Below are 25,713 nucleotides of genomic sequence, written 5' to 3'. Positions count from 1 at the left end.
AAATAAAGTTCTTAGCTCTAGGTCCAGTGAATGTACTTTGAGTTACCATCTGTGCCTGCTGAGGGAACTTGTCCACACCTGGCCCCTTTTCAGTACGCTATCTGGAAAAACTCAGAAAATGCTGTTCTTCATAGTCCCCTAACGCTGAAGAGTTTTAGTATGTTCAAGGAGATGAGGAAGCTGTGCAAACTGTGCTCCTGATAGAATACACCCATTGAGCACTGGGATGAACAAAAAGGATGTAACATCTGTGTGGATGTGTTTATTCATATGTGTGGGGGCAGAGGTTGACATAAGTGGTCTTACTCAATCGTTCACCTTATTTTTTGAATCAGAGTATCTGTCTTTTGGGGATCTTCCTGTCTCTGCCTGCCCAGTGCTCGGATTACAAGTACCTGGCTTTCTATGTGGGTGCTGTGGATCTAATGTAGTATATTAAACTTTCCTAGAAAGCATGTGACCTGACCAATCAAGCCATGTCCCTAGTCTCACGGACGTGGCATTTTTGTTTCTTCAGGTTAATGCATGGAATACCTGAAGGCCCCTGTGTATGGTGTGGGGCCTGGCTAAGCTTATGGGTAAAGATGCGTGAAAGGTGGTCCTGGGGGGTTGGTGGGGACCTGAATGGTAGAGCAGGTCCTGATTGGTAGTGCAGCACCAGGTCCCCTCTTGCATCTGATAGCCCTAGTTTCTTCATTTAGAAATGCAGGGCTGTGATACATAGAGAGGATAATAAGCCAGGCCTCGAGTTTCCTGGTGACAGTAGATACCCCCAAATTCTCTTTCCCCACACCACAGTTCAGAACTGCTCTGTCTTAATTTCTGCTCAATAGTCCACCAGCAGAGGCAAACAGACTTACTTCATTTCTCACTCCATCTGTGTTTAAAGTGAAGTAAGGATGCTGTTGAGAAGCAGCTTGAAAGAATCCTGTGATCCTCTGGAATGTGGATAATTAAACCTTCCGTCTGACCTTTCTGAAGTTTGCATCAAACATTTGGGCATTAGCATCAGGCAGCTTTGTGTAGTTTTGTAAAGGATGACTTAGGGATGGGTTTCTACAGAAAGACCTCCTTAGATATGACTGAGGGCCACTCTGGAGACAGCCTCTCTAGTTTTCCCAGCTGTCCTTCCAGCTGCTTTAAAGGACACAAAGACTCAGCCTCTCTCCTGGGTTTCAGTGACTCCTTGGCAGTCTATATAAGGAGCATATATAGGAATTCTTACACAGGGAATTCTTACCGTTTAAAGTGCCTCACTAGAGGTGAGGGTGGGGTTTGAAGAGCACATGGCCTTATGCTGCCTGATAAACCCCAATGGGATCCTCAGCCAGCTGTATCAGAGAGCCAGTGATCTAAGAGGACAGTGATTGTTACCCCATATTCCAAGTTGTCTTCAGCTGGCAGATCAAAGACCAGCCAATCAATTCAGAGTTTAGTGTCCCCTGCGGTCAAGTGGTTGGTCTTGTCTCAGGGTGGTGGGGGTGGTTGCAGGGGCTTGGCAGTGTTTCCTCATTACGGTCTCCTCTGTGTAGCATGGGAGGGCTCACAAACACCAAGGCCACTAAGTCTTGCTAAGACTGAAGGTTAACTGGGGCAAAGGAATCATTAGCAGTATGGACACGTAGAGAGAAACCTTTAGGGTAGAAATGACACTTAAGAGGGAAACAAATATATCTCCATTACTTGGTATGGTCAACAGCTCGATGTGTACATGTGGGCTGTTGGGGAAAGGGAAATGATTTCATTTTGTATAAAGAATAAAATTTTCATAAGAATTGAGTCACTTGATTCAAATGTGGCAACTCTGAAGCAGTCACCGAGAACTTGGTGTTTTGGTTAGCCATTTATATTACCTCTGGTGTATCTTTCCAGTGTTTGTGAATACAAACCGATTATGGAACTAGATCCTTACTACCCTTCCCTTAATCCAACAGTATGTACTCCGTTTTACACCTTGGGTTCTTTATGGATTATCTTGGTAGATCACTTGCCTAGCACACATGAGACCCTGGGCTGGTGCTCTGGTACCACAGCAAACAAACAATAAAATGATACGATATTGTCTGGATGCTTCATAGTCCCTATTGGTGGCACAAAGTCTTTTTAGGCAGCCTGAGATTTTAAACATCTTACTTTTGTTAATCACATTGTTCATTTCCTCTGTGATAAGCACATATGCTCAATAGGTTTCCAGACATAAGACTGATAAGTGATAAATACATCTGTCATTCTGCTTTGGGCTGTTGCAGAGTGTGTTCATTGTATTTCCATGGGCATCTGAGACACACTCTGTGACTCTGAGGAGTGACATTGCCATGGACATGTGTGCACAGTTTGTGGCAGCCATGCTTTTCTTTCTGTGAGGTATATGTTGTTAAAATATTCTGACCTGCACCTGGAGCCTCCCTGCATCCTGATGTAAAAGCCTCATCTTAAGGAAGAACCCCTCCCCTTCCTCTCTCTCTCCTGCTTTTCCTCCCATGAGGTGTGCACCCTCAACCCCCCTTCCTTTTTCTCTTCTCTCCCTCTTTCCTATCTTGCCACCTCTCTATTATAAGCCATTTCCATGCAGATGCAGCGTTTGAGTTGTGAATGACTGTCCACCACCATGCCCACATGGCTTGGGGTGCCCACCAGCCTGCTGATGCATCTGCCCAGCATGCCAGCATGGTTCCCTGCACACCTGGGGTACTCTGACCCGGGTAGCTGGGGATCCCCCACATGTGGAAATTCAGAACATACATACCCAAAAGTAAAATGGCTGGACCGTGTGGTCATATTGTATGGTACATCCAAGTAACTCCAGACTTTCCTGAGCTGACTGCCTGCTTTTACGTGTGTGTGTGTGTGTGTGTGTGTGTGTGTGTGCTTGTGCGCATTTCCATGCATGTGCATATGGCCTAAGGACAATCTTGGGTATCATACCTCAGATACTGTCCACGTTTCCCTCTCTCTCTCTCTCCCTCTTGCCCCCCACATGAGCAGGATTATAGATAGATAGATAGATAGATAGATAGATAGATAGATAGATAGATAGATAGATAGATAGATAGATAGATAATCTATCTTTTTAAAAAAAAATAGGGTCTCTCTATGGCTGGAAGTAGTCAAGGCTCCATGAAAGATCTCAGGATCCACCTGTCTCCACCTCCCCAGCACTGAAATTACAAGCACACAACCCCATGCCTGGCCTTTTCTGCATGGGTTCTAGAGATCAAATAATGGAATTTTCCCAGGGGCCTGTCCTGGGAAGATTCCTCCCAGAGTCCTGGGGAAGGCGCTCCATCCAGCATGGGGTTATCTGAGGGAAAAGAATCTATGTACACCATGCTTTTATATCTGTTTATTTCTCTATAACAAACTTTTATCTACACAGCTTCAGTTCCATCCTGACACTCAGTTCCTTTCTGTCCCTTTTATACCTGTCCTCATAGTTTTAGTAATTTCCTATGCTTTCGATCTCATCTTTGTCCTCTGTTCCTTCGTTCTCCATCTTTCCTTCCTTGCTCCTTACCCTGGCTCTGAGGAACTCTGTCTTCTCTCCAGCCACGTGGTTCTGCCTACCATCTACAGAAATTCTCCTTGTTCTATTCTCTCTGGCCACACAGCTCTGCCTGCCTCTAGAATTTGGCTCCAGTCCTTACTGCACCTGGTTATGCAAAAAGCCCTCTTGTCCTGAGTCAATAGCTCTTCCATGTTACTAGGCCTGAAGGCAAGGGATGGTCTGAGCTTCATTTGCACAAGAAACAAAGCTATGCATCTACAGCCCGCTTGTCTCCTAGGCCCTGCAGGGGTGTTAGTTACCTAGTGGATCAGCAGTAGGTCTGAGAAGCTTAACTGTTTGCCAATATGGCCTAGTAGTATATGGGCACATAAGAATTTCATAGCAGAAGACAGCTGACATATTAATAAGCTAAATAACACCAAATATTCCTTGATAAATGGCTTCCTCTTGAAGGACACCTTGATCAGTCAAGATAATAGCTTGTTATATACAGCTAAATCTCTATATTCTTGTGGCTTGCTGCAATCAAATTCAGGTCCTCATACTTTCACAGGAAGCACTTTGCCAACTGAGCCATCTTCCAAGTCCTCATTTTACATTCTTGCCAGCAGTGCATAAGGATTCTAGCTTTTTTACATCCTTGATAGTACTGCTGAGCATCTATCTTGTCTACCAGTTATCCTCTACGTGTGGTTTTGATTCCCATCTTTTAATTACCTGCAGTCACCTGGCATCATGTTGTCTCACAGTATCTCTCCCTCTCTCTCCATCTCCTCAGGCAGGCATTGCAAATTCTCTGATCATAGTGGGGTTGAGCACACCACATTCACATGCATTCAGCACAGTATATTGCTAGAGGAGTCTAACAATTTTTATTAGATTTTCATTCTAGGTGTGCATATGTAATTGTTAATTGTCATTGTCAAATGGACTGAGTTCATTGTTTTAGAGAGTATTTATAGAGAAGGAATGATCCACTTTGAATGTGGGTGGAACCATCTGGCAGGCATTGGTCTTTGACTGAATAAACAGGGGAAAGAGCTTAGCATCAACATTCATCCCTCTCTGCCTTCCAGCTGCAGAACATGGCCAGACACCCCTGACTTCTGCTGCTGTGCCTCGTATGTCATGAGGGACTGGAACCTTGACTGGTGAGCCAAAATAGACCTTTCCTTCCTAAAGTTGTTTTGTCAGGAATTTTCTCACAGCAACCAGAAGAGATCATTGCTGTGTATAGGAAGACATGGGACATGTAGAAGTCAACAGTACCTGAGGTTTCCTGTAACCCCAGAGTCTAGGTGACACTGCAGATGAGGATAATGACTGAACAGCAGTCCTGGTGGGTGTGACCTGGTCTCTCAGTGGGAGGTGTATTTTTGATGGCTTTTGCATTCATTCCGTGTCTTTTTTGTCCTTGGTTTCAGTCTTTTCTATACTGGTAAGGATGGGGATGAGAGCCACCAAATTAACACTTTGAGGAGCCACAGTGTTGCTGTTGGTCTCTAGATCTCACTCATCTTTCCTAATTGGGATTCTGACCATTCACTAGCAACTTCCATCCCTGACCCCTGCAAGGCATGGTTCTCTCTGAATCTTTGTCCTTGACTGCTTTAGAATCTCATCCATTTAGGATCACAGTGTTGTCTTCCTCTGGACTGCTTCACTTAACATTTCCCTGAAGAGTGGCAAAATATACCATCTGAAATGCTCTGTTTCTGCACAAAGGTTAGGTGCAAAGGATGTTCTCATCAGCTCTTCCCTCTTAAAAACAGGAGAATGAAACTTTCTTGAGAATGATCAAGGAAAGTACAAAGAAACATCCTCAGCAGGGGAACAGACAACTGCATGAGATCTTTTCCCAAAACTCCTTTCTTCTGCCAGCCCCGTCACCAGCCCCTCACCTGCTGCTCCACATCAGACCCGGGACTTGCCAGTTCATTGAGTATCGGGACTTCTGTGGGGTCCCATGTGAAATGCATGTACCCCATTGCCAGGTCAGGCTTTTTCCTAGCTGGAGGATGTAGGTATTTTGTCTTGCCTACTACCTCCTCAAGGTCAATCCTTATCACATTACAGGATATCTGATGGGGTGAGGGTCCTCACTTTTCTTTAGAATATGGTGACCAGACAATTTCTAAGCTCTCAAATTTGAGACTGCAACAGAGCCTCAAGGAGGCTCTAATTCTGGCAAGAATTAATTTTTCTTTTTTCTGCAGCTCCTAGGAACTCTAACACATGTATGCTGGTGAATGACACAGTGAGTCACTGACAGGACAGGTACTTGTCCATGACAAAGGAAGCCACTGGTCACATGGGACAGTGTGGCTAGTCTCAATGGAGACAGGGAGAAAGTAATTAAATACTAGATTTTGAAAGCTTGATACAAACTAAGAATGCAAACGCCATCAGTCATAATTTTTATATTAGAACTGAGGTGTAGCTCTGTGGTAGAAAGCTTGCCTAGCATGCACAAAGCCCTGGGTTCCATCCTCAGAACCACATGAGGCAGATGTGGTGGCACATGCCTATGATTTCAGCACTCTGGTGGGACAGCTTGAAAAGATCAGAAGTTCAAGGTCATCCTTGGCTACATAGTTTGTGGCCAGGAAGGAAAATGTTAGACCCTGTATCAAAAGTAATAACTGTAAGTAATTTTATATTACTTGCAAATTAAACAGTGTTTGATGAGATACATTAAATTTACCTGGTTGTGATTTTTTACAACATGGCTACTGTATAACATGTATAGTTCTGGTATAGTTCTGTATTTCCCTCTCAGCATTTTGCTTTATGGAGTTTGTGGTTTAATGCAGTAACACTCACCTTCTGTGAATTCTCACACCTGGTCAGCAGACTCCATACTGCCTGGAAGTTCACAAGTAGCAGACAAGCTCTAGCCTTTCATGCTGCAGACCCACTCATGGATCCTGACATGTGCACTTCCCTGGTGAGCTATCTATGTGGCTTTGAGCAGTTTGAACTATAACAGTGTGGTGATACTGTGTTCCCCAATACATTGTGCACCCTAATAAACTTATCTGGGGTCAGAGAACAGAAGAGCCACTAGATAGACATAGAGGCCAGAAAATGGTGGCACACAAACCTTTAATCCTAGCATTCCAAAGGCAGAGATCCATCTGGATCTCTGTGAGTTCAAAGCCACACTGGAAACAGCCAGGTATGGTGACACACACCTTTAATCCCAGAAAGTGATGGCAGGAAGCAGAAAGGTAATATAAGGCGTGAATATCAAGAACTAGAGTCGCGTTAAGCTTTTAGGCTTTTAGCAACAGTTCAGCTGAGATCCATTTGGATGAGGACTCAGAGGCTTCCAGTCTGAGGAAACAGGATCGATCGACTGAGAAGTTGGCAAGGTGAGGTAGCTGTAGCCTGGTCTGTCTCTCTGATCTTTCAGCATTCACCCCAATACCTGGCTTTGGGTTTGTTTTGTTAGTAAGACCCTTTAAGAGTCATGCTACAGAACAGTAACTCTATTTGTCTCTCTACATATTGATGTTTCATTAACTCGATTGGGTCAAGAATTTTTTTTTTTTTTTTTTTTTTTTTTGGTTTTTCGAGACAGGGTTTCTCTGTGTAGCTTTGCGCCTCTCCTGGAACTCACTTGGTAGCCCAGGCTGGCCTCGAACTCACAGAGATCCGCCTGGCTCTGCCTCCTGAGTGCTGGGATTAAAGGCGTGCGCCACCACCGCCTGGCTTGGGTCAAGAATTCTTTTTTTTTTTTTTTTTTTTAAATTTATTTATTTATTATGTATACAGAAGAGGGTGCCAGATCTCATTATAGATGGTTGTGAGCCACCATGTGGTTGCTGGGAATTGAACTCAGGACCTCTGGAAGAGCAGTCAGTGCTCTTAACCTCTGAGCCATCTCTCCAGCCCCGGGTCAAGAATTCTTAACCTGAAGGTCAAGATAATTCTGGACATGAGGCATCTATAGAATTTCATGCAGTTTGTCTTAAACACGGGTATATGGACCCATCACTTTTATTTTCCTGGCAATAAAGCTGTGGTCCTCAGAGTTGGGAACTTGTCAATGATGCCTGTGCTTAAGTAGGACCTCGAAGTGCATGAATCCCAGACCTCCTTGTTAGGACCCACCCAGCATCCTGATACCATCTTTAAGAGAAACTCCCCTCTCCCCTCTTTTTCTCTATTCCCACATGATGTGCACCTCCACTCTCTCCCTCGTCCTCCTCCCTCCCTCCCTTTCCTTCTACCTTCCCCCCAATAAACCTTTCCACATGGATGCTATACCTGCGTGGTGTGAATAACTTTCCACAGTTCCCCCTTGGCCCTGCCCGCGTGGCCTGTCTCCGCAGCTCAAACCCACCAAGGCCTTGAGCGCCGCCACTCCATAACACTCCTGACCTCAGGTTTGTGCACCTCTAAACTGAAGACTACAGATGAAGACACAGGTACAGCTGTTTGCTGTCCCTCTCAGGCAGTGAGCGTATGGCTGCCCTGGACTGAGAGAGCAATGTGTGGGTGGAGTGGAGATGCCAGCGGGGGGGGGGGGGGGGGGGGGGGGGGGGGGGAGATGACAAGTACGACTCAGGGGATGTTGAACTTGCTGACACTCACAATGTCGGATGGTCATTAAGTTTTTCTATCAAGTCTGGCACAGCAGATGGGCTAAAAAAATGGACTTTGCAATCAAACCAACCTAAGCTTGACACCTAGCTCTGTGACTCACCAGTTAAGCATATCTAGGTATATTAGGAGATCACTTTGAATTGATCTGTCTATACTTTCCTGGTCTTGTGTGGCCAGACCGAGGCTAGAGTTGCTAGACTAACTGAAAAGCTTCCTTGTAATGTGTTAGAATACAGCTCTTTCTATGCAGTATCCTGGGGGAAGGTGCAAACTGCTTTCCTGTCTCCTGGCACACACCAAGGCAGTGAGATCATCACCGACTCTACTCTGGCCTGGGCGGTCGCAGTGAGACTGTCACTTACTCTGTACTGTCACGGGCTCATACCTGTTAAGTATTTCTTAGTTGAAAACCTTTCTGAGCACAACTCTTATGCTTGAGGTCTAGAATTAGGTGTCCAAAGTTTGAGGGTTTAAAAAAAAAAAACAAAAAAAAAAACAGGTAAGCTTCTTGTTTAGAGACAGAGACAAAGACAAAAATGAAGTGGATTGAATATTCTGTGAGGACTGTTGGAAGCTTCAGAATCGTACAGTAAGTTCAAAGCTAAACCATCTCATCCCAACTATGGTACTACTACAGGATGCCAATGATAAAACCACACAAAAAACTACATGCAGACAGGTTAACATTGGTGTGAAAGCTGCAGACTAGTAAAATCGTACCCACCTGTCATCCCAAGTGAGAACAGGATTGCCCTGCCTGCTCAGCACTCCAGTCAAGAGCAGATATGAGCACATGATCTCATCCTTTCCTTTCTGAGAAATGACCCTCGTAATCCAAGGTAAATGTTGAGGTGAAGAATTGAACAGAACATGTTTTTTTTTTTAAATTTATGTGTATGAATGTGTTACCTTCATAATATGTGCACCATTTGTTGCCTGGTGCCCACAGAGGTCCGAGAGAGCATTTTGTCCCTAGAACAGGAGTTACAGAGGCTGTGAACTGCCATGTGGGAATCAAACTCGGGTCCTCTGTAAGAGCAGCTAGTGCTCTTAACTACTGAGCCATCTCTCCAGCTCCCCACACTGGTTTAACAGTCCCCACAACCAACCCACCGCTTTTGAACGACCTTCAGGTCTTATGTCTGGTACATGACACTGGACTAAAGCACATTATTAACAAGAATTGTTGTTTTTTTTTTTAAATACATTTATTAACCAATGTTAACACAGTAAATGAAATCTATATATTGCTAGTCAGAGCAGCTTACAAAATGCCAGAATGCATCATAGAACTGGACAGCCACGATGGGTACTTACAATGTGCAGAGTGGCTTAACTCAACACCTTGATATAGCTTTATGATTGCAGAAAATTTTAATGATTCCTAAAACAATCAATTGTAATTTTACCTAAAACTTTTACAAAACCAGGCCACAATCTTTTTTTAATTTTGTTTTTTTTTTTTTGTTTTTTGTTTTTTGTTTTTTTAAAACACACAGTTTTCACACTGTAGTAACTTGGAAATGTGCAGCCGTGTCGACAGAGACAAGAAGCCAAAGTAACAGGAACCTCACTTTCATGCAGCTATCAGGTAAATAGTACATACTCTGGAATGATTTTACACCAAAAATATTCCCACAATAACTTGCTTTCACAGGGTGGATCGAAGTTTGAAAACCTGAAAACAAAGACTGTCCGTGTCCTTGGTTAGGGCAGCGGCGGCGGCGCATCGAGGATGGTTCTGCGGCAGCAGCAGCGAGGAGGGAGCGCTGGCGCCGGCTACTGCGGTTACTGCAGAGCCTGGAGGAGGTGATGGATGGCTCCTGGTGGTTTTCTAGACAAAGCGTGTGCTCCGATTGGCAGTAGTTTGTCAATTAACTTGTGTTACCACCATCTGCACCAGCAGCAGGCCTGATGGAGAGGTTTCACAGAAGACTCCTTAGCTTTCACTTTAGAGTGACCCTGATGGACCGGAGAAAACTTTTTTAAAAGGCTTTTCTCCCGACTCTTTCACTTCTGTTGTGAGTAATTCCTTTAATAAATATCAAAGGTCTAAATAAATATTTACAAATTATTTCTCTAACCTCAAAAAATAACTAAAGGATAAAGTGGGAATTTGGTTTGGTCTATGATCGGTCTTGGAGTGGGGGTGGGAACCAATTGTTTTAAAGAAATTTAATTTTCCTGGTTGTCTTTTATATATCTATGTATATATAAAAATGTTATTCAACTATCGATCCATTCCTACTGGTAATGCTTCTTAACCAGACATCCCGCAAAATACAGACTTTGTACAAATCACGGCATCTTTAATACAAGAAAAGGAACATGCATTATTCACTGTGTACAGCGACGGAGTTCGTTAGTAGCAATGACCCTTCCCTACACACAACGGCTTCTGTGAGACCTAAGTGCTTTCTCTCTCTGAGCAGTAACTTCTACTCGAGGAGACACAGGGAGTAAGGTTAGGGTGGCCCTGGGGAGGGGGCGCTCAGTGAAGAGACTCCATGTCTCAGCTGTATTCCACGTTCTGAGTACAGGTAGTTTTTGGCTTTTGATTTTTGTTTTTGCTGCTGATTTTGTTACAAGCACTCATGTCAGGACAAAGATGAAATGTGCAAACTTTAAAATTTAAATATTCATTTTTCTCTAAGATCCAGCTCAGTAAAAGATTACCCCAGTTTCCCTGCAATTTTAAACTACAAGATCAAAGCTAATAATTTGTTATAAAAGTTATATATTGAAAAGAAATAATGAAAACACAATTGGGAAATATTTAAGAAAAAATATGCAGGGCTAGCCCTGCTGTGTCAACCCTGTTCCCTATATTCAATCACATGCCGCCAGCACAGCCACAGGCGAGGCCTGTGAACAGTGAGCAAGCTACACAAAACCAGCTCAGCAAGGTCACGGCCAGGTCACGGCCAGGTAGTCTGTTTTCTTCTGAAGCGTCTGCCGCTCTTACATTCAGCTCTGTTCCGTCTTTGTTAGACTCACTCGTATTCACCTGTTGTTGTTGTTGCTGTTGTTTTAAGATCTGTTGTTTAAAGGTTAAAATCTCTGTAAAACCTAAAAATGCTTTAAAATTTGCTGAAAATGCAACAAATCTTCAATTAGAATTTATTTAGAGTAATACCCTCCATTGATGTTACTTCAGCCCCCGAAAAATGCCGGAGGAGCATTAACAAAAGATTTAAACTACTGTGCAAAATTTCACCACGAAAAGTGTTTAAAGGCTGGTGCAAAATGGGAAGCAAATTCTACACAATTTTGGCTTCTTGGAAAGAAAAACCGCTGCGTGTGAGGGCGGCGAGCGGGCTCATCTCTTCCGGCGGCAGGTGCGCTTGTGCTCGGCGTGCCAGTGCTCCTGCTGGCACTTGATGGAGCAGTAGGACGTGTTCCAGCAGCAGTGGTACATGGCCTCTTCCTCACAGTTGTAGCACTGCAGGGCGGGAGGCACACATGAGACCAGGAGCCCACGGCTCAGGCCCGCTAAGTTTCTAAGGCTGCGCTTGCAAAGCTCTCTCTGGCTCAGGCTAGCCTACAGGCACATGCATGTGCATTGCGAGTATCACATGTGAAAGGACAGGAAGCCAGGGTGAGGGCTCAGGCATCTCCCCCACACTTCATCCCTGTGTCTCTATAGGCTTGTTCATGTCCACCAGCTCCAGCATCAACTCCTCCTGACTCAGGCTGCCCTGACTCCCTAAGGACAGGCATTTGTAGTTCTGTTCTCCCACGATCAATCCCTCCACTGCATATCTATGAAGGAAGTCCTAGCTTGGCCTTTTCAGGGAGAAGTCACTCTTGACACTAGAAGTTCTCACAATGGCCAGCTGGGTCAAAAAGTGCCTAGTGTTGAGGCTAGACCTTTAGACATGGGAGAAGAAATGAGGGGAAGTTCATGCTTGAGTTTTTGTTATTTTGTCTTTTTTTTTCCCCCAGAGCTGAGGACCGAACCCAGGGCCTTAAGCGCTCTACCACTGAGCTAAATCCCCAACCCCATGCTTGAGTTTTAAGTAGGGCTGGTGAGCTAGCAGCTGCACTGCTGTAGATGCCTGCAAAGAGGATGAGCAGGAGAGACCAGACTGAGCTTATAACCCACAAGACTATATAGAGTTGTACTCTGCACCTGGCTGACAGACACGGTGAGGACCCAGACCACTCGGGTTGGTAAAAATTCAAAATTCAACCTTCCAGTTTTCTTTTTGGTTGCATATTTGTTTTATTTTCTGTTGAAATTAGTATTTTGAGTTTGGTGATTTTGCTACGTCAACAATGGCAACTTCTACCATATTGCTGCTGGGAAGGTGAAGAGAGTCATGTCTTCAATAAATCTAGCGTCTTATGTAAGACAGAATTACCAATGTGGTGTCTGGGCCTTCTGGAGCTTGCTGGAGCACACCTTAGCCCCTGTCTAGCCCTGTCTCCCTAGCCAGCAGTTCTTCCCACCAAGCTGTCCATACAGACTTCTGTGTATGTGCCAAGATGCCCTTGTCATTTCTGCTAAATCTTTATAACAATTCTTTCTTACCACAGACTTCATGAAAACTTTACATATATATACAGAATCTTCATAATAGAAGCTGGGTAAAAGGAAGAACTATCATGAAATGCTATTTAGAATATTATTTAAATTGAAACCAAGTAAGGAGCATAAGGAGACTTGTTCCCACCAGGTAGTTCCCTCAGGGCTATGGGGCTCTGTGCAGGAGTCCCAAAAGGAGGAACGGCTTAGGACCAGGACTCAGTGTCACTTGCAGGCAGGTGGAGGGAAGGGCACTTACCGAGCAATGACATGCTCTTACTCTAAGCAAAAGGAAGCAATTTCTGAAGGCTACTGTAACAGGAAATGTCTAGGACAGGGACGTCGCTTGCTGGGACACATGTGCAGCTTTTCAGCTTGACTACCATTAGACATCTCCAGATTGAAGCTGAGACCAGACAACCACAGTGTCTGCGCACTCTGCCCAGGAGGGGTTCTAGCTACTCTTGCAGGGGTCCCTCTGTGTGCACTGCACCTCTTTTTCTGAGCTGACCTCAGCACAGCAGATCACATTCCCAGGAGCAGTGGGGACAGCGTCTACTCACCCACTGCTTCTTCTTGGTCTGAGAGATGAGCTGCTTGTGTTGTGTCGCTAGCTTCTTGATCTCCTCTACAAATTCTTCCTTACACTTTTCCTTCACCTGCTTACACTTTCTGTCCATCTCACCCTGCACGTTGGCTACAGCTTTATTTACAGCTTGTCTCTTTTCTTCTTCCATTTCAGAGCGCAGCTGAAGTGAAGACAGTAACAGACAGGACACACAGGTAAATGAAGCCTTCCTGCTGAGGTTAGGCTCTGTTCCCACTACTTCAGTACGCCCAAAAGGTGCTAGCGAGAAGGCGTTACTAACTACAACAGTGTACGGAATATTGGCTCAGCCGCTCCTGCGAGAGGCTGTCCACTCTCCCCCGCCCCCCAGCAATGCACAGCCCCACCTTTTCCAGCGCCTCGCGGACCACTCTTTCTGTTTCACGCTTGTGGTCCGACTTCATCCTGTCTTTAAAGTCATTAAAGATTTTGGTGTACTTGTCGTGGCACATGCTCTGACAGACGCCATCACTAGTCGTCTGGGTGCTTCGATGCAACATTCTTGGGGAGGAGGCACTTAACTTCTTGGTCTGGGTTGACACCGACACCTTCTCAATTGGCTGAGGCATTGTGGGGATTTCCTGGCTGGAACTTACTGCTTCTGTTTCTGGCTCTGGTTCCTATAGTGTTTAGAAGCAAAACAGGGCAATGTAACTCACACAGCTCTGTTAAGAGAAAAATTCAGTGTATGTGCACATTCAAGCTCGCATGTTCTCTCTCTCTCTCTCTCTCTCTCTCTCTCTCTCTCTCTCTCTCTCTCTCTCACACACACACACACACACACACACACACACACACACACAAATGGCTATTAACAAGCAAGTAATGCTGGTATCTTGTTATACTTTGTCACAAATAAATCCTCCCCAAACACAACCAGTAAATGAAAAGTTAAACCATTAATAGCTTAAGAAAAGTCTAAACAAAAATTTCATTTATGATTTCACTATATACTTTTAAAATAAAGTTTTTGATTTATAAAATATAAAATCATTATCAACTATCAACAGATTTCCTAGAATCATAAACCACACCTTATGGAATGTGTCTGGCATGTAGCCAGATCTACAATTTTAAAACATGCTCAGTTCACACAAAAAAGGAAGCTTGACCGTGGTCTCCTTGTTTTCAAAGCTGGCATGACAGGCTCATCAGATAACTGCTCTGTTTCACACACCACCATGAAAACCACCGGGTTCTCAGGAACCGCAGCAGCACCCTGCTTGCTCCCCGGACTCTGCTCCACGGCTGCTTACTGGGGACGGAGGAGACTGTGCACTCGTGTGCTGGTCGAGCAGCAGTCCACAACGACAGGAGTCGGGAGACTGGGCTTTAACTTGACGGACATTACTTGACTGTCTTGACCGAACTGTGAGACTCTTTCCTCTTTCCACTGCCACCTGGACACTGTGAGGTGGGCAACTTACTTCCTTTTTGGGCTCCACACTCTGATTACGTCGTCCTTTCTTTGCTCTTGGTTCTTGAGTGACCTTCAGCTGTGGGCATTATAAAAGTAACATCTTATTATTCGGCACACTAGGAAATACCTCTGTGCTGAAAGTACTTGTAGGGACCCGCAGCAGAGAAGGGAGTCCTTCCATCCACGAAGCAGCCACGTGCTTCGTTATCGCTGTGGGTTGGTGATCAAAGGGCCAGTGGAGCTGCAGAGCCAAGCAGCACACTTACACTCCTCCCACCGGCTGGGTCAGGCTCCAAGGCGCTTCTACCCACTCACATCTTTGCACTGGTTTGCTTACTTGGGCAGAGCACTTTACAGATGTTTACAGAAAGGGAAAGAAGATGTCAAAACCTGTTTATGACAGTGACGAGTGTACACAGAGGTTTCTGCATTGAAAAATCAGAATCAGCAGGACCTTCTTACCGAGACATCACTCACCTGTTCATTACTGGTGGAGGAGATACTGGATTCTGCCTCTTCCTCACCTCGGTCCTCATTCTTAGACTTCCAGAACCGGCCTTCACGGAGGAACCGCTGGTGCAGTTCCAACTCATCACAGGCTTTTTTCCAGCCCATACTGCGCTTCACATGCAGTCGATGAACATTGACTGTGATATCTTGAATGTTTTCAGAAGGAATCCAGGCCCTATGGGAAGTATTGGGAGGTGTAGTTAGAGACAGCCACTGTGGTGGGAAGGGTTAAGAGCATGGTGTGGACTCTGCCTACTGGAAAGAATATCTGCAACAACTTGACAGAGGCTCACACTCAGGCTTACCAAACTCTTAGCCAGTAGACAAGAAGTGAGGAGCCAGTTCCCAGGCCACGGTGATTTCCTCGCTGTCCTCTTTAGTCACCTCAGCTTGCCATGTTCAGAGAGACATTTGTAAGTCTTTTAAAAAATATTATCTATGTTTTGGATAATGTAAGCTAGCAGGACCCATCCAGCTACATGCTGATCAGCATTATGGAACCATTTCAAAATGCACATAATTTTTATGTGTGTGTGTGTGTGTGTGTGTGTGTACCTGCATACAATGAGGGTACCTTTTATTAACTAAGTTACATTTCTGCTATGCCCCTATGCTTTAGACAAACCAAATTAACACATGGAACTGGATCTGTATTCTTTAGCAATAATGCAAGCCCTCAGAAGTGCATCTGAGTTACAACATGTGCCAGAGATTTCAAGGAAAGGAATAGGTGTGTGTGTGTGTGTGTGTGTGTGCCAGTGCGTGAGTGCATGTACACACACTGACTGGTAACTGGGAGCATGTGATGCATGCTCCTGATACATAGTCTCTCTGCCTTTATGACTAAGCTAAAGATAAGAGGTGACAGGAGGTAAAGGTGATCTAGAACATGGAAATCATGTGCTCTTGTTGCACAAGGGCAGTCAGCAAAAGTGTGAGAGTGTGCTGCTTCAGTGAGGATCCTGTGGCAAGGTGTGCAGAGTGGGCTGGTCACCTACCAGGATAGATGCTCCTTCCCTTACATTATCAACACAATTTAAAACATTTCCATGCATAGGTGTCAGTTTAAATTAACACTGGGTACTCTGAGCTAAAAAAAAAAAAAAAAAAGAAGTAAAGACATCCCACAATTTAAGGCTAGCATAATAAAGATGTATGAACTGATTCTGTGACTTATTACAAATTATTCAACAACTTTCTTGCTGGCTGCCTACTGGGGTCATGCCATCTCTAGCAATTTACAGCAAAAAGGTCTAGCTGCGTTAAGGAAGCTGACTGGTCCAAAGCAACTGACCATCTTGCAGATTCTAGATAGATCCACTACCACAGGCCCTATGTACAGGCAACTGGTTTCTCCTGGTGGCTAAGTCAACTTCACAGTCTAGGTGAAGCAAGTCCAAAATTATTTGCTTAATTTTTTCTGCCTCTCATGTGTAATACAATATACTATCAAAAAACACATCCCTCAAAACTAGCAACTAGTGCCTTCTCATGAGTCATATTTTTTTGATGCTTAATTCATGATTACAATTTCTGTTTATTTTCAATACATCAAATACTTGAATATAATAGAATTTTTACAGTATCTCCTAAGCAATCATTCATGTCATATTCTATCCAGATCAATGATTCTGCATTACGTGATGGAATAGCAGTCTGCTGAGAGACCTATCTATCTGGAAGTTAAAAAAACAATTCCCCTTCCCCATTCTCCCTATATTGGCGTTATAACTCATCACTTTGTGGACTGCCACAACCAGCTAGGTGCTATGCTTATGTCTGTATCAAGCTTGCATGAGGAGTGAGGCCCCAGCTTTGCCAAAGCTCAGAGAGCCTGGCTAGTGTGTCTGGGTGACAGAGTCAGTGCAGAGACTTGGACACACGCTGACAGACACTGACTTACCCCACTGGATGTGTACAGTGCCCCCTTGTGAGAACCTGAAACTAACTAGATGTGATGCATGAAGCTTGTCATGCTAAAATTTACCTATTCATCAAAAGCTAAAATGTTCACTCTGTATTAAAATTGTACATTGTGTTTTTAGTTTATGTTTCTTAACATAACAGTGTCTGCTAGGTGTGTCTATATGAATGAGAAAACAGGCATTTAAAGTACTCACAGGTTATCTAAGACAAATTTAAACCAGGAGGGAAAATACAGTCCTTTGTTTTGAAGCTTCTCGTACTGACCTTTGCCCCAGACACTAAGAACTACGGAGATATTCAGAGTACACGCACGGCTGACTTTCAGCATGATTCCCGTTCCTTTCCTATCTGTTACAGGAACCTTTTCTGACTTTATCAATGGACTCATTAATCTGAATCCAATGGCACTTCTCAAAAGTTGAATTCACCTTTCTAATCCAAACTAATGGGCACAACACTTTATGACGATACTGTTAACATCCTAATTTTAATGTTCAATGTTATCAGGGCCATAACTCACACTGAGAACAGTATTGTAAGCATGCCATCCTATAGGTTGGTATCTTTCTATGAAATATATGAAGTAATTTTCTATCAGCTTCTTTGTATGTATTCCACATATGGAAGTTTTTAAACCTGGGAGTGGAGACGATGCTCTGCAACTGTGCGCTGTCTCTCCACACTCACTGTGCTGGTCCACAGTCTTAGACTGATGCTATAATTAAGTTGATTGTTTCTGTCTGTTAAAGGCTTACAGAGAAGACTCAAATACGTGCGCATCTTTACAGTGTGGAATGGACATGCCTGTGGACACCCCCCACCACACACACACACACACACACACACACACACACACACACACACACACACGCCCTACATGATGGGTTCAGTCTCAGCACAGTGTGCTCCGCACCTGAGGACCAAGCATCCCACTGAAATGTCCTGTTCACAATAATATTGGAAAACCTGCATAAATTGTTACCAGCTACAGGCGCGTGCTGTATTTGAAACAATCATGGCCCTCACTATCTCTAAGAGCCGTCCGCACACATATGTACGCAGCTCTTGCTACTGCGTGTGTTTGGGATTACCTCTGGTGGTGGTGGCCAAAGAAGCGTACATCAACTTGATTGTCTTCTTTCTGCATGACTTTGGCTGGCCAAAACCCAAAACCTTTCATTTTAGCCCAAACCAGCTCATGATTAGGTATCTGAAAGTGAAATGTTATTTCTTTTAATATTGAACTACTTAAATAAAGAAGCATGGATTAAGTAAGACATAATCCATTAGGATAATATTTCCTTTTAACTCTGAAACACATACAAGTGTTTTATTTTGTTTTCCTTTTGCCATAAAGAAAAACAATTCATATGCTTAAGAGAAAGTAGAATTATGGACTATTTCCCAGATGAGGTAGGAACTGGAATAAGGTCACCTCTAAAGTCAAGGGCCCTGTGCACGAGAGGAGTAAACAGAATGCCCTGACTTTGCTCCTGTCCCAGCATCACCTAGGTACTTGTTAGAAAGAGGAGAATTTTGGGTCCCACACAGACTCTCTGATTGTGAGATCTCCTAAGTCCACCCAATGTCAGTGTCACTGGGGATACTGCCCTCAAATACCCAGAGGCCTTTTTCCATTTCAGAGGAAATGATGGAGCTCCAGATAGAAGCAAAGCCACAGGTCTCTTGTTGAAAATGATAGGAAAAGCAAAGACTCAGTCTCCTATCAAAGGACCCAGTGCATGGTCTTACTAAGTACTCTGTTTGAGATTCAGAAAAGCAATTAGTGTTACTTTCTCATGTTTCACTTGTGCATATTCATTAAGACCACATGTACTATGATGCAAAGAACTATAATTCACAGGTATTATCATCCCCAAGGAAATAGGAAGTAAATATGATCCAAACAGTACTCTATAAATGAATGACAAAATTCCACATACGCAAGGATAGCAGAACCAGTTGTCGGGCCGTGCGTTTGACAGATAGAAGCAGTTCTTGCAAAGCTGCAGCTCATCCAGCTGAAAAGCAAAGCAACGGTCTGAGCCACACAGCCAACCAATGCAGCTGTGTGCGACTGACAGGAGCTCTCCGTCAGCTCCTGACTTAATCTAGTATACTTCAAATCTTCTGGGATGACGGAAGGTCCTGCTATGGCTGGACTCTGCCATCACACTGAGCAGCATGTGGAAGCCACGCCCGGGTGACAGAACCCTTCCCTTGCTCTGCCCACTGGCATCCCTCACTGGCACACTATTCTCTTCATCACTGTAAAGGTCACTTGTATTTTTTTTTTTTTCATATGTCAACATCTCTTCAGAAGACAACCCTCCATACACCGGAGTCTATACCTACATCACCATTTCATTCCTTCTGACACACTGCCTGGCACACTGTAGACATTCAACAGAATATTCGTTTAATAACTAAAAAGGAAGAGTCAAATTTGAAATGAACTGAAGAAATCACACTTCTTCTATGAGAATTTTTACAAAAACCGTCTTTGCAGGGGCTTCACTTACTGTCTGCCTAAACACTTTGTTCTCTCCTTAACTGGTCTGCCCACTGGTCTATTTATTGGGGGCATGTGTGAGCCCCATTCCACGACGTGGCTCTGGCTGCTGCAGAGTGCAGTTTGTTCACATCCCACCATCTCACCAACACTCCCAAGAGCAACTAGCAGTGCTTGAAAGTTACCAAATATTTTGTTAACTTACTTTCCATGTATGCCAAACATGAAAATCAAATTACTTTCAAAGGAAATGCCGTAATTAAAATGTGGCAAGGAAGGCCAGCAGCCTTAAATAAATTTGGACTATAGCAGGTTTAATGATTAGGTGTGAATGGTAAGTACCTCGTGACACGTGTCTTTATATAGCATCCTCGCAATGTCTGCTTGTTCACTGTCTGCTGTAATTGAAGAGAAACACAACCTATCATCAATACTCAGAAACTGCCACCAGCAAGTCCATGACCCCACAGTCATTTCAGTTTACCAAATAGAGACACATTCATCAAAACACACATTTTACAGAATGTTCAGGTAACAAAATAAATTCTACAGGCAACTTCCATTTTCACACTTAACACAACCACTAATTCTCTAGGTAGAGAATGACCTTTTGACTTTCAGAATGAGATCTTAGTGGGAAAGTATCAGACTTAATGAGATGCCTGGATGGACAACCCTGTTAGCTAAGATAAAGCATGTGAATGTAAAGAGTACATTTCACTGAGGATCTAGTTCAGTGGTAGTATTTAATTAGCATGCACAAGGCCCTGGGCTAGCTCCTCATCCTCAGCACCATTAAAAAAAAAAAGTGAAAGAATGTTTCCCTCACACCACTGGTCCTCACCTCTGTAAACCACACCAGCAAGCAGCCATCAGTTTAAATTCTAACATAATTACTCATGTATGGATAACAAGGAACTGGGACAGATATTCTCAACATGGAATTTAACATTTTCAAAACTATACACAAAAGACAAAAAGAACTGAACCTCCATAGAAAATCACTGTGTTGTGAAGCAGCAGCTGTGCGTCAGCTTTAAATTCCTCGTAACTCCGGTATTTCCCCTCATTCACTTTCTGTGGGGATAAAAGACAGAAGGACAAATGTGTTGTGAGTGACAGGCCTTAAGGGGACACAACAGAATCTGTCCAGATGACATAAGGACTCTTCCTGCTGCCCCCACCAGAAGTGACAGGGCCACAAGTAGCACTGTGCCCATTGTGTTAACTCCCACAGTGGACTGCACAGCTGCCACACCTCATCTGCAGCGGTGGTGGACTGCACAGCTGCCACACCTCATCTGCAGCAGTGGTAGCAGCTGCTGCTGAGCTTTGTCAGAAAAAGCAGGACCACACATGCCTGCCCTCTTTCTAACAGCTGGATGAAGACAGGAAAAAGGAGCCTTTAGCCTCCACAGTAGTCACCAAACCTCTAAGACAGTGACTCTCAATCTTCCTAATGCTGTGACCTTTTAATACAGTTCCTCATGTTGTGGTGACCCCCAACCATAAAATTATTCCATTGCTACTTCTTAACTGTAATTTTGCTACTGTTATGAATCATATTGTAAATATCTGATAGGCAAGCCACAGGTTGAGAACCACTGCTCTAAGGCACGCACAGACACTAGCTTGCAGTGAAGTTTTGAGAGTTCCTCTGTAGACCAAGGCAATGCACAGCTTTCTCTACATGGACGAGACACAGAAAAGGACTCCTTCAGTGCACTCTCTGTAGCTTTACTGTTGGTAGCCAAAGAGGATTACAGAATAATTTGGAGGGCTTTTCCCTCCTTGTAGAAAGGAAACCAAACTTTTTCAAGTAGTGTGTATGTAGCTAAACAGCAAGAGAGCATTTCTGAATTCCAGTGATCTTGGCCTAAAAATGACTTGGAAGGCCAAGGCCAAGGCCTCTAAAGAATGCTCACACCCCATGCCCCTCCCGTGTGCCTCACCTCTTTGCTCCTACAGCTTCTTTCCTGTATAACTCTAGTTCAACTGCCCTTCCTTCAGTGAAGATTCCCACTTCTCACATCAACACATCACATGTGAAGTTACAGGCCATGTGGCACATCCCAGGTCTGATGCTTGCCTTCCCTCCTTATATTCCTGCCTCTGAAAAGCTGGGGTACATCAGCCTGTACAGGGCCTTTCCCAGGCTAATAAGTACCTCCTTACAGCACCCCTAAAGTGTCTCCTGTTGAGTTATGCTCTGAACCATGATTCATATTTTGGATTTTAAACTGATAAGATCATAAAAATCTTGTCTTTCTATTAATTTTCCTTTCAGGACTTCTCATTTTATGCAAGGCCAAAGTATTAACCCAGCTAGCATCAGCCCATTTCACAGGGAGCCTTACAGGATCCAGAAGGCCTCAGGGAGGGATGATGGCAGTGGGGTCTGGAGGGTTTTGGCAGGAAGGAACTATAGGAGCCCAAGCACAGGGTGTGTGGTGGTGGTGGGGCTGTGTCTTTACATCCTCATACCTTATACTGTAGCACAAAGACAAGACCAAAGCCCAAGATATATGGGCAGCGCAAGATGGACTTGATGGGCTTTTAAAAAAAGGAGAGTATAAAGTTGGGTGGGTGGAAAGAGGGGTTAGGTGTGGGAGGAGTTGAGGGAGACGGTGAACATAGTCAAAACTCACTATTTGCCATTCTCAAAGATATAAGAATTACTTCTTTTAGATTTAACTCTAGTTTTGTTCCTTTGATGGTTTCCCAAGATACTAAATCGATTCTACATCCTAAGTTTGACCTAAAACTCCCAAGCACACTGCTAAAATAGAAAGGTATGTTCAGAAATCATACTTTACATACAAAATGTCAAGCTGCCCAGGCTGGAATATCTTCCTGTAATCAACAAATATCAAGAAGCTAGCTGTCAGTGGTGGAAAGTCGTGTCTTTTAAAATTTGCATTAGAAAGCATGAATGCACAACATCATGACACCATAGCCACCTCCGCTGTGCCACAACTTCCTCTCTAACCTGACAGTTAAAGACACACGGACATGAAATAAAAGGAGCCAAGTTACCTCTTGTATGGTAGGGACGTCAACAGCTGAATGGACCAGCCTCCGGTACATGGGATGTTTACTGTCCTTTCCCTTTTTATTAAGGTCTATAGCCTAAAAGGTTGTTAAATACATAAAAGGATTATGTAAAGCATCAATTCCTAAAACTCAACATATCTTATAATCTCACAAGATGTCCTTTATAATGAATGGAGAATGTGTACAGTTAATGTAATGTGGCATTCTTCAAGGTTTGACAGAACAGCTATTTGAGAAATTCCATTTCACTTTAAGTAGCAATAACCAAAGCAAATGTTTATTTGATAAATTAATTTTTAAACTGTGTTTTAACTGAATGTCGTCAACAAAATGCTTATGTCTAACAAGACAAAACACAGAGTCCAGTCCAGTACAAAAACATTAGTTGTAGAAAATGAATAAAACAGCAACCAAATTTGGTAGTACAGGCCTATAATCCCAGCACTCAGGAGACTGAGGCAAGAGGGTCACAAATTCAAGTTCATTTCTGGGCTACAGATTGAGACCTTGTCTTGGAAACCAAGTTAGATCAAAGCCAAATATGCCCTCAGAAGTTGCTACGGTTCCCAGTGCGAGAACCACAGTGCTAAGAGCCAGACCAAAGCAAGCCTGGCAAGATGCCAGGACTCAGCAGCACTCACCCGCTCCTTCATGCGGGAGACAATGAACCGCAGGTAGGTGCCCATCTCCTGCTTGTTTGAATGCTTCTTCTTAATGCTCTGGGGAAGAAAGAAAGAAGAGGCCAAACAAGCCCATCATTTATGTGTCCATGTGTAAAAGGCAGGAAACTAAAAAGGACTAAATACTTTGTTAGATTAATTCCAACATTTGATAAAGTCTGTGGTATTTGCATAACATGAGTAAAATTTCTCTCAATAAGGAGGGAATTGAAAAATATGTTGTCCTTGACATAATGCTTAAGAAATGAAAATTTTATCTTTTCTTGGTATTTTAAAACTTCAAAGCATTTTCTGAGAAAGAGAAATAATATTTGTAACAGAGAATCTCTAAGTTTACTAAAGATCAGTGGTTAAAGTCTTTTAGGGAACACTGTAAATTGATACTACCAAACAGACAATTTCAATATATCATATTTTGTTAAAACATTAAAAAGTAATCTGTTGATGAACTGTGCATGGTGAGTACACACACTAACATATCTGTTTTTCATGCTATAGACATGTTTATCTCATATGCCAGATTAATGGAAATAGAAATGACTGCTAATTAGAATTGATTTACCTCTCGAGAAAACTGGATTTCACATTTCATGTCCTTTCTAGACAGCTAAGATACTAGGACATATGTCCCTTTGTCAGAACAAAGGCACATGCCAGGCCAAAGGCGGCACTGTTACATCATACTGCAGAGAGATGAATGGGTCTAGCTCTATTTTAATGGATGTCACAACTTTTCAGCTACTAGATTATGATTTTTCCACAGTTAATATCATTTCTACTGGAAAGCTTTACACACAGGAAGTAATTTACACACAGAAAGTCATTTTAATATGCTAAGCCTGGAGAGAAAAACAAATATTTTCAGATTCATTACATATGCATATTAAAATATCTAATAAAAAGTTGACAATTTACTATCTAGAAATAATCTCAGATAATTCTTTCATTTCTTGACATAGGGCCTCATTATACAGATAAGACTGGCCTGGAACTTGCTATGTAGCTAGCCTGGCATTGGTACTCATCTGGCTGAATGCTGGTATTATAGGCATGTGTCATACTCTGCTCAGACATTTACCACTTAAGACCTAGCTTTCCTTCTATTTACGTTTCTCACCTGGACTCTTTGGCAAAGAGAAGGCACACTCCATGTTTCCCCTCTCAGCCTGATGGGCTATGCCATCATCTAACACAAACAGATGGTAAGTGGTTAGATACAGGGGTGAAGAGGGGAGACAAGTGCCTCTTTTCCCAGCATGCAGGAAAACAAGTCTACATCCTTTAAAAAGAAGGGAGCATGGAAACACGTGCTCCTAGCCAGGTGCCCTGTCTGGTCTGCTCTATACACCATGGACACATCATTAGCACTGCTGAACTCAAATGAGAAATGTCCATGCAGTCATCTACAATAGCAGCAGATACCCGACAGAAGTCTTGAAATGCTATTGACCAGATTACAGTCTATAGGCAGGTAACTCATTTCAAGGAAATACACATTCAACCCTTCATACAGTACTAAAATACGCTCACTGAATACTGAACCTAGCCTTGCACAAACCAAACATCTGTCCTCTTTGCACCCTCCTTTGAGTTACTCAAGCCCGACTGGGCTGTCTGCGGCCACGTGGCTGGCAACAGTGGCCTCGGCTCTTTGAACTCCAAGCACCTACGTTCTAAACATAAACCAATGGTATGGTTCACTCTGTTTTTTTGGCTTGAATCTAAGCTCTTTTGATGCCAGTGCTGCACAAAATAAAGCAATACTATGTTTTCCTATGTGCAAAACTCAGATGGAACTGGAATCTCACTACAGCTGAAACATCTCCACTAGATTCTTCTGTCTCTAAAACACTTTGTAACAGCATGGAATCACACTGAGGCTCAGGGAACTCCCTCTCCCACTTGCTCCCATCATCACCTAGCTTCAACAGAATCTGAGTTCAGTTCTTTCTAGCTTTATCTGTGTGATCAGGGCTACTGATCTGCGCAGGCCGCACACAGCAACATTACTGGGACAATAACGGGAGGGTGGCGCTTTCTTGGAATACACAGTAGGGAAGAGGGTGACACTAGTTCTTAGACTGTGAAAGTTTGTTTTCAGCCAGGTGGCTGGAGGATTTAAGTGCAATTACAAGTGCAGATCTCATAAGCCTAGAAAAGTAACTATTCCAGAAGAGTGTGACAGGAAATAGCTAAATGGCTTCCCCTCCTTAGCTATGTTCAGTGGAAACTGGCCAAATGCTTTAAATACAACCTTCATATATTACTCCAAGAAACTCTTACCCTTGCCTGAAAAGTTCTTCTTGGGTTTAGACATTCCACTTTAGTCTATCACATGAAAACCAGCTAGAAGCCTTGAG

At 43.5% G+C, this 25,713-nt stretch overlaps 1 protein-coding gene across 13 annotated transcripts in view; it reads right to left on the bottom strand.

Moving 5' to 3' along the window:
- Nucleotides 1-10,445: 10,445 nt before the first annotated feature.
- Nucleotides 10,446-25,713, bottom strand: part of Zmynd11 (zinc finger MYND-type containing 11) — a 91,523-nt gene continuing 76,255 nt past the window's right edge. For 7 of the 13 annotated variants that reach the window (XM_052726886.1, XM_052726888.1, XM_052726884.1 and 4 more), the window contains 11 exons: nt 23,315-23,392; nt 22,656-22,748; nt 20,609-20,696; nt 19,962-20,017; nt 19,051-19,128; nt 18,199-18,317; nt 15,149-15,356; nt 14,508-14,747; nt 13,599-13,871; nt 13,208-13,393; nt 10,446-11,558 (listed from right to left, as the gene is read on the bottom strand). In XM_052726886.1, the coding sequence (XP_052582846.1) occupies nt 11,436-11,558; nt 13,208-13,393; nt 13,599-13,871; nt 14,508-14,747; nt 15,149-15,356; nt 18,199-18,317; nt 19,051-19,128; nt 19,962-20,017; nt 20,609-20,696; nt 22,656-22,748; nt 23,315-23,392 (1,542 nt within the window). In that variant the 3' untranslated portion in view covers nt 10,446-11,435. The remainder of the gene's footprint in view (nt 11,559-13,207; nt 13,394-13,598; nt 13,872-14,507; nt 14,748-15,148; nt 15,357-18,198; nt 18,318-19,050; nt 19,129-19,961; nt 20,018-20,608; nt 20,697-22,655; nt 22,749-23,314; nt 23,393-25,713) is intronic. The other 6 variants (XM_052726891.1, XM_052726894.1, XM_052726896.1 and 3 more) reach the window with 3 other exon arrangements.

This window comes from Peromyscus californicus, unplaced genomic scaffold (assembly GCF_007827085.1).
Source record: "Peromyscus californicus insignis strain IS unplaced genomic scaffold, ASM782708v3 Scaffold_8__1_contigs__length_139910024, whole genome shotgun sequence".
NCBI lineage: Eukaryota > Metazoa > Chordata > Mammalia > Rodentia > Cricetidae > Peromyscus > Peromyscus californicus.
The sequence above is the reverse complement of the archived record's forward strand: the minus strand, read 5'-3'. Positions and strand labels throughout refer to the sequence as shown.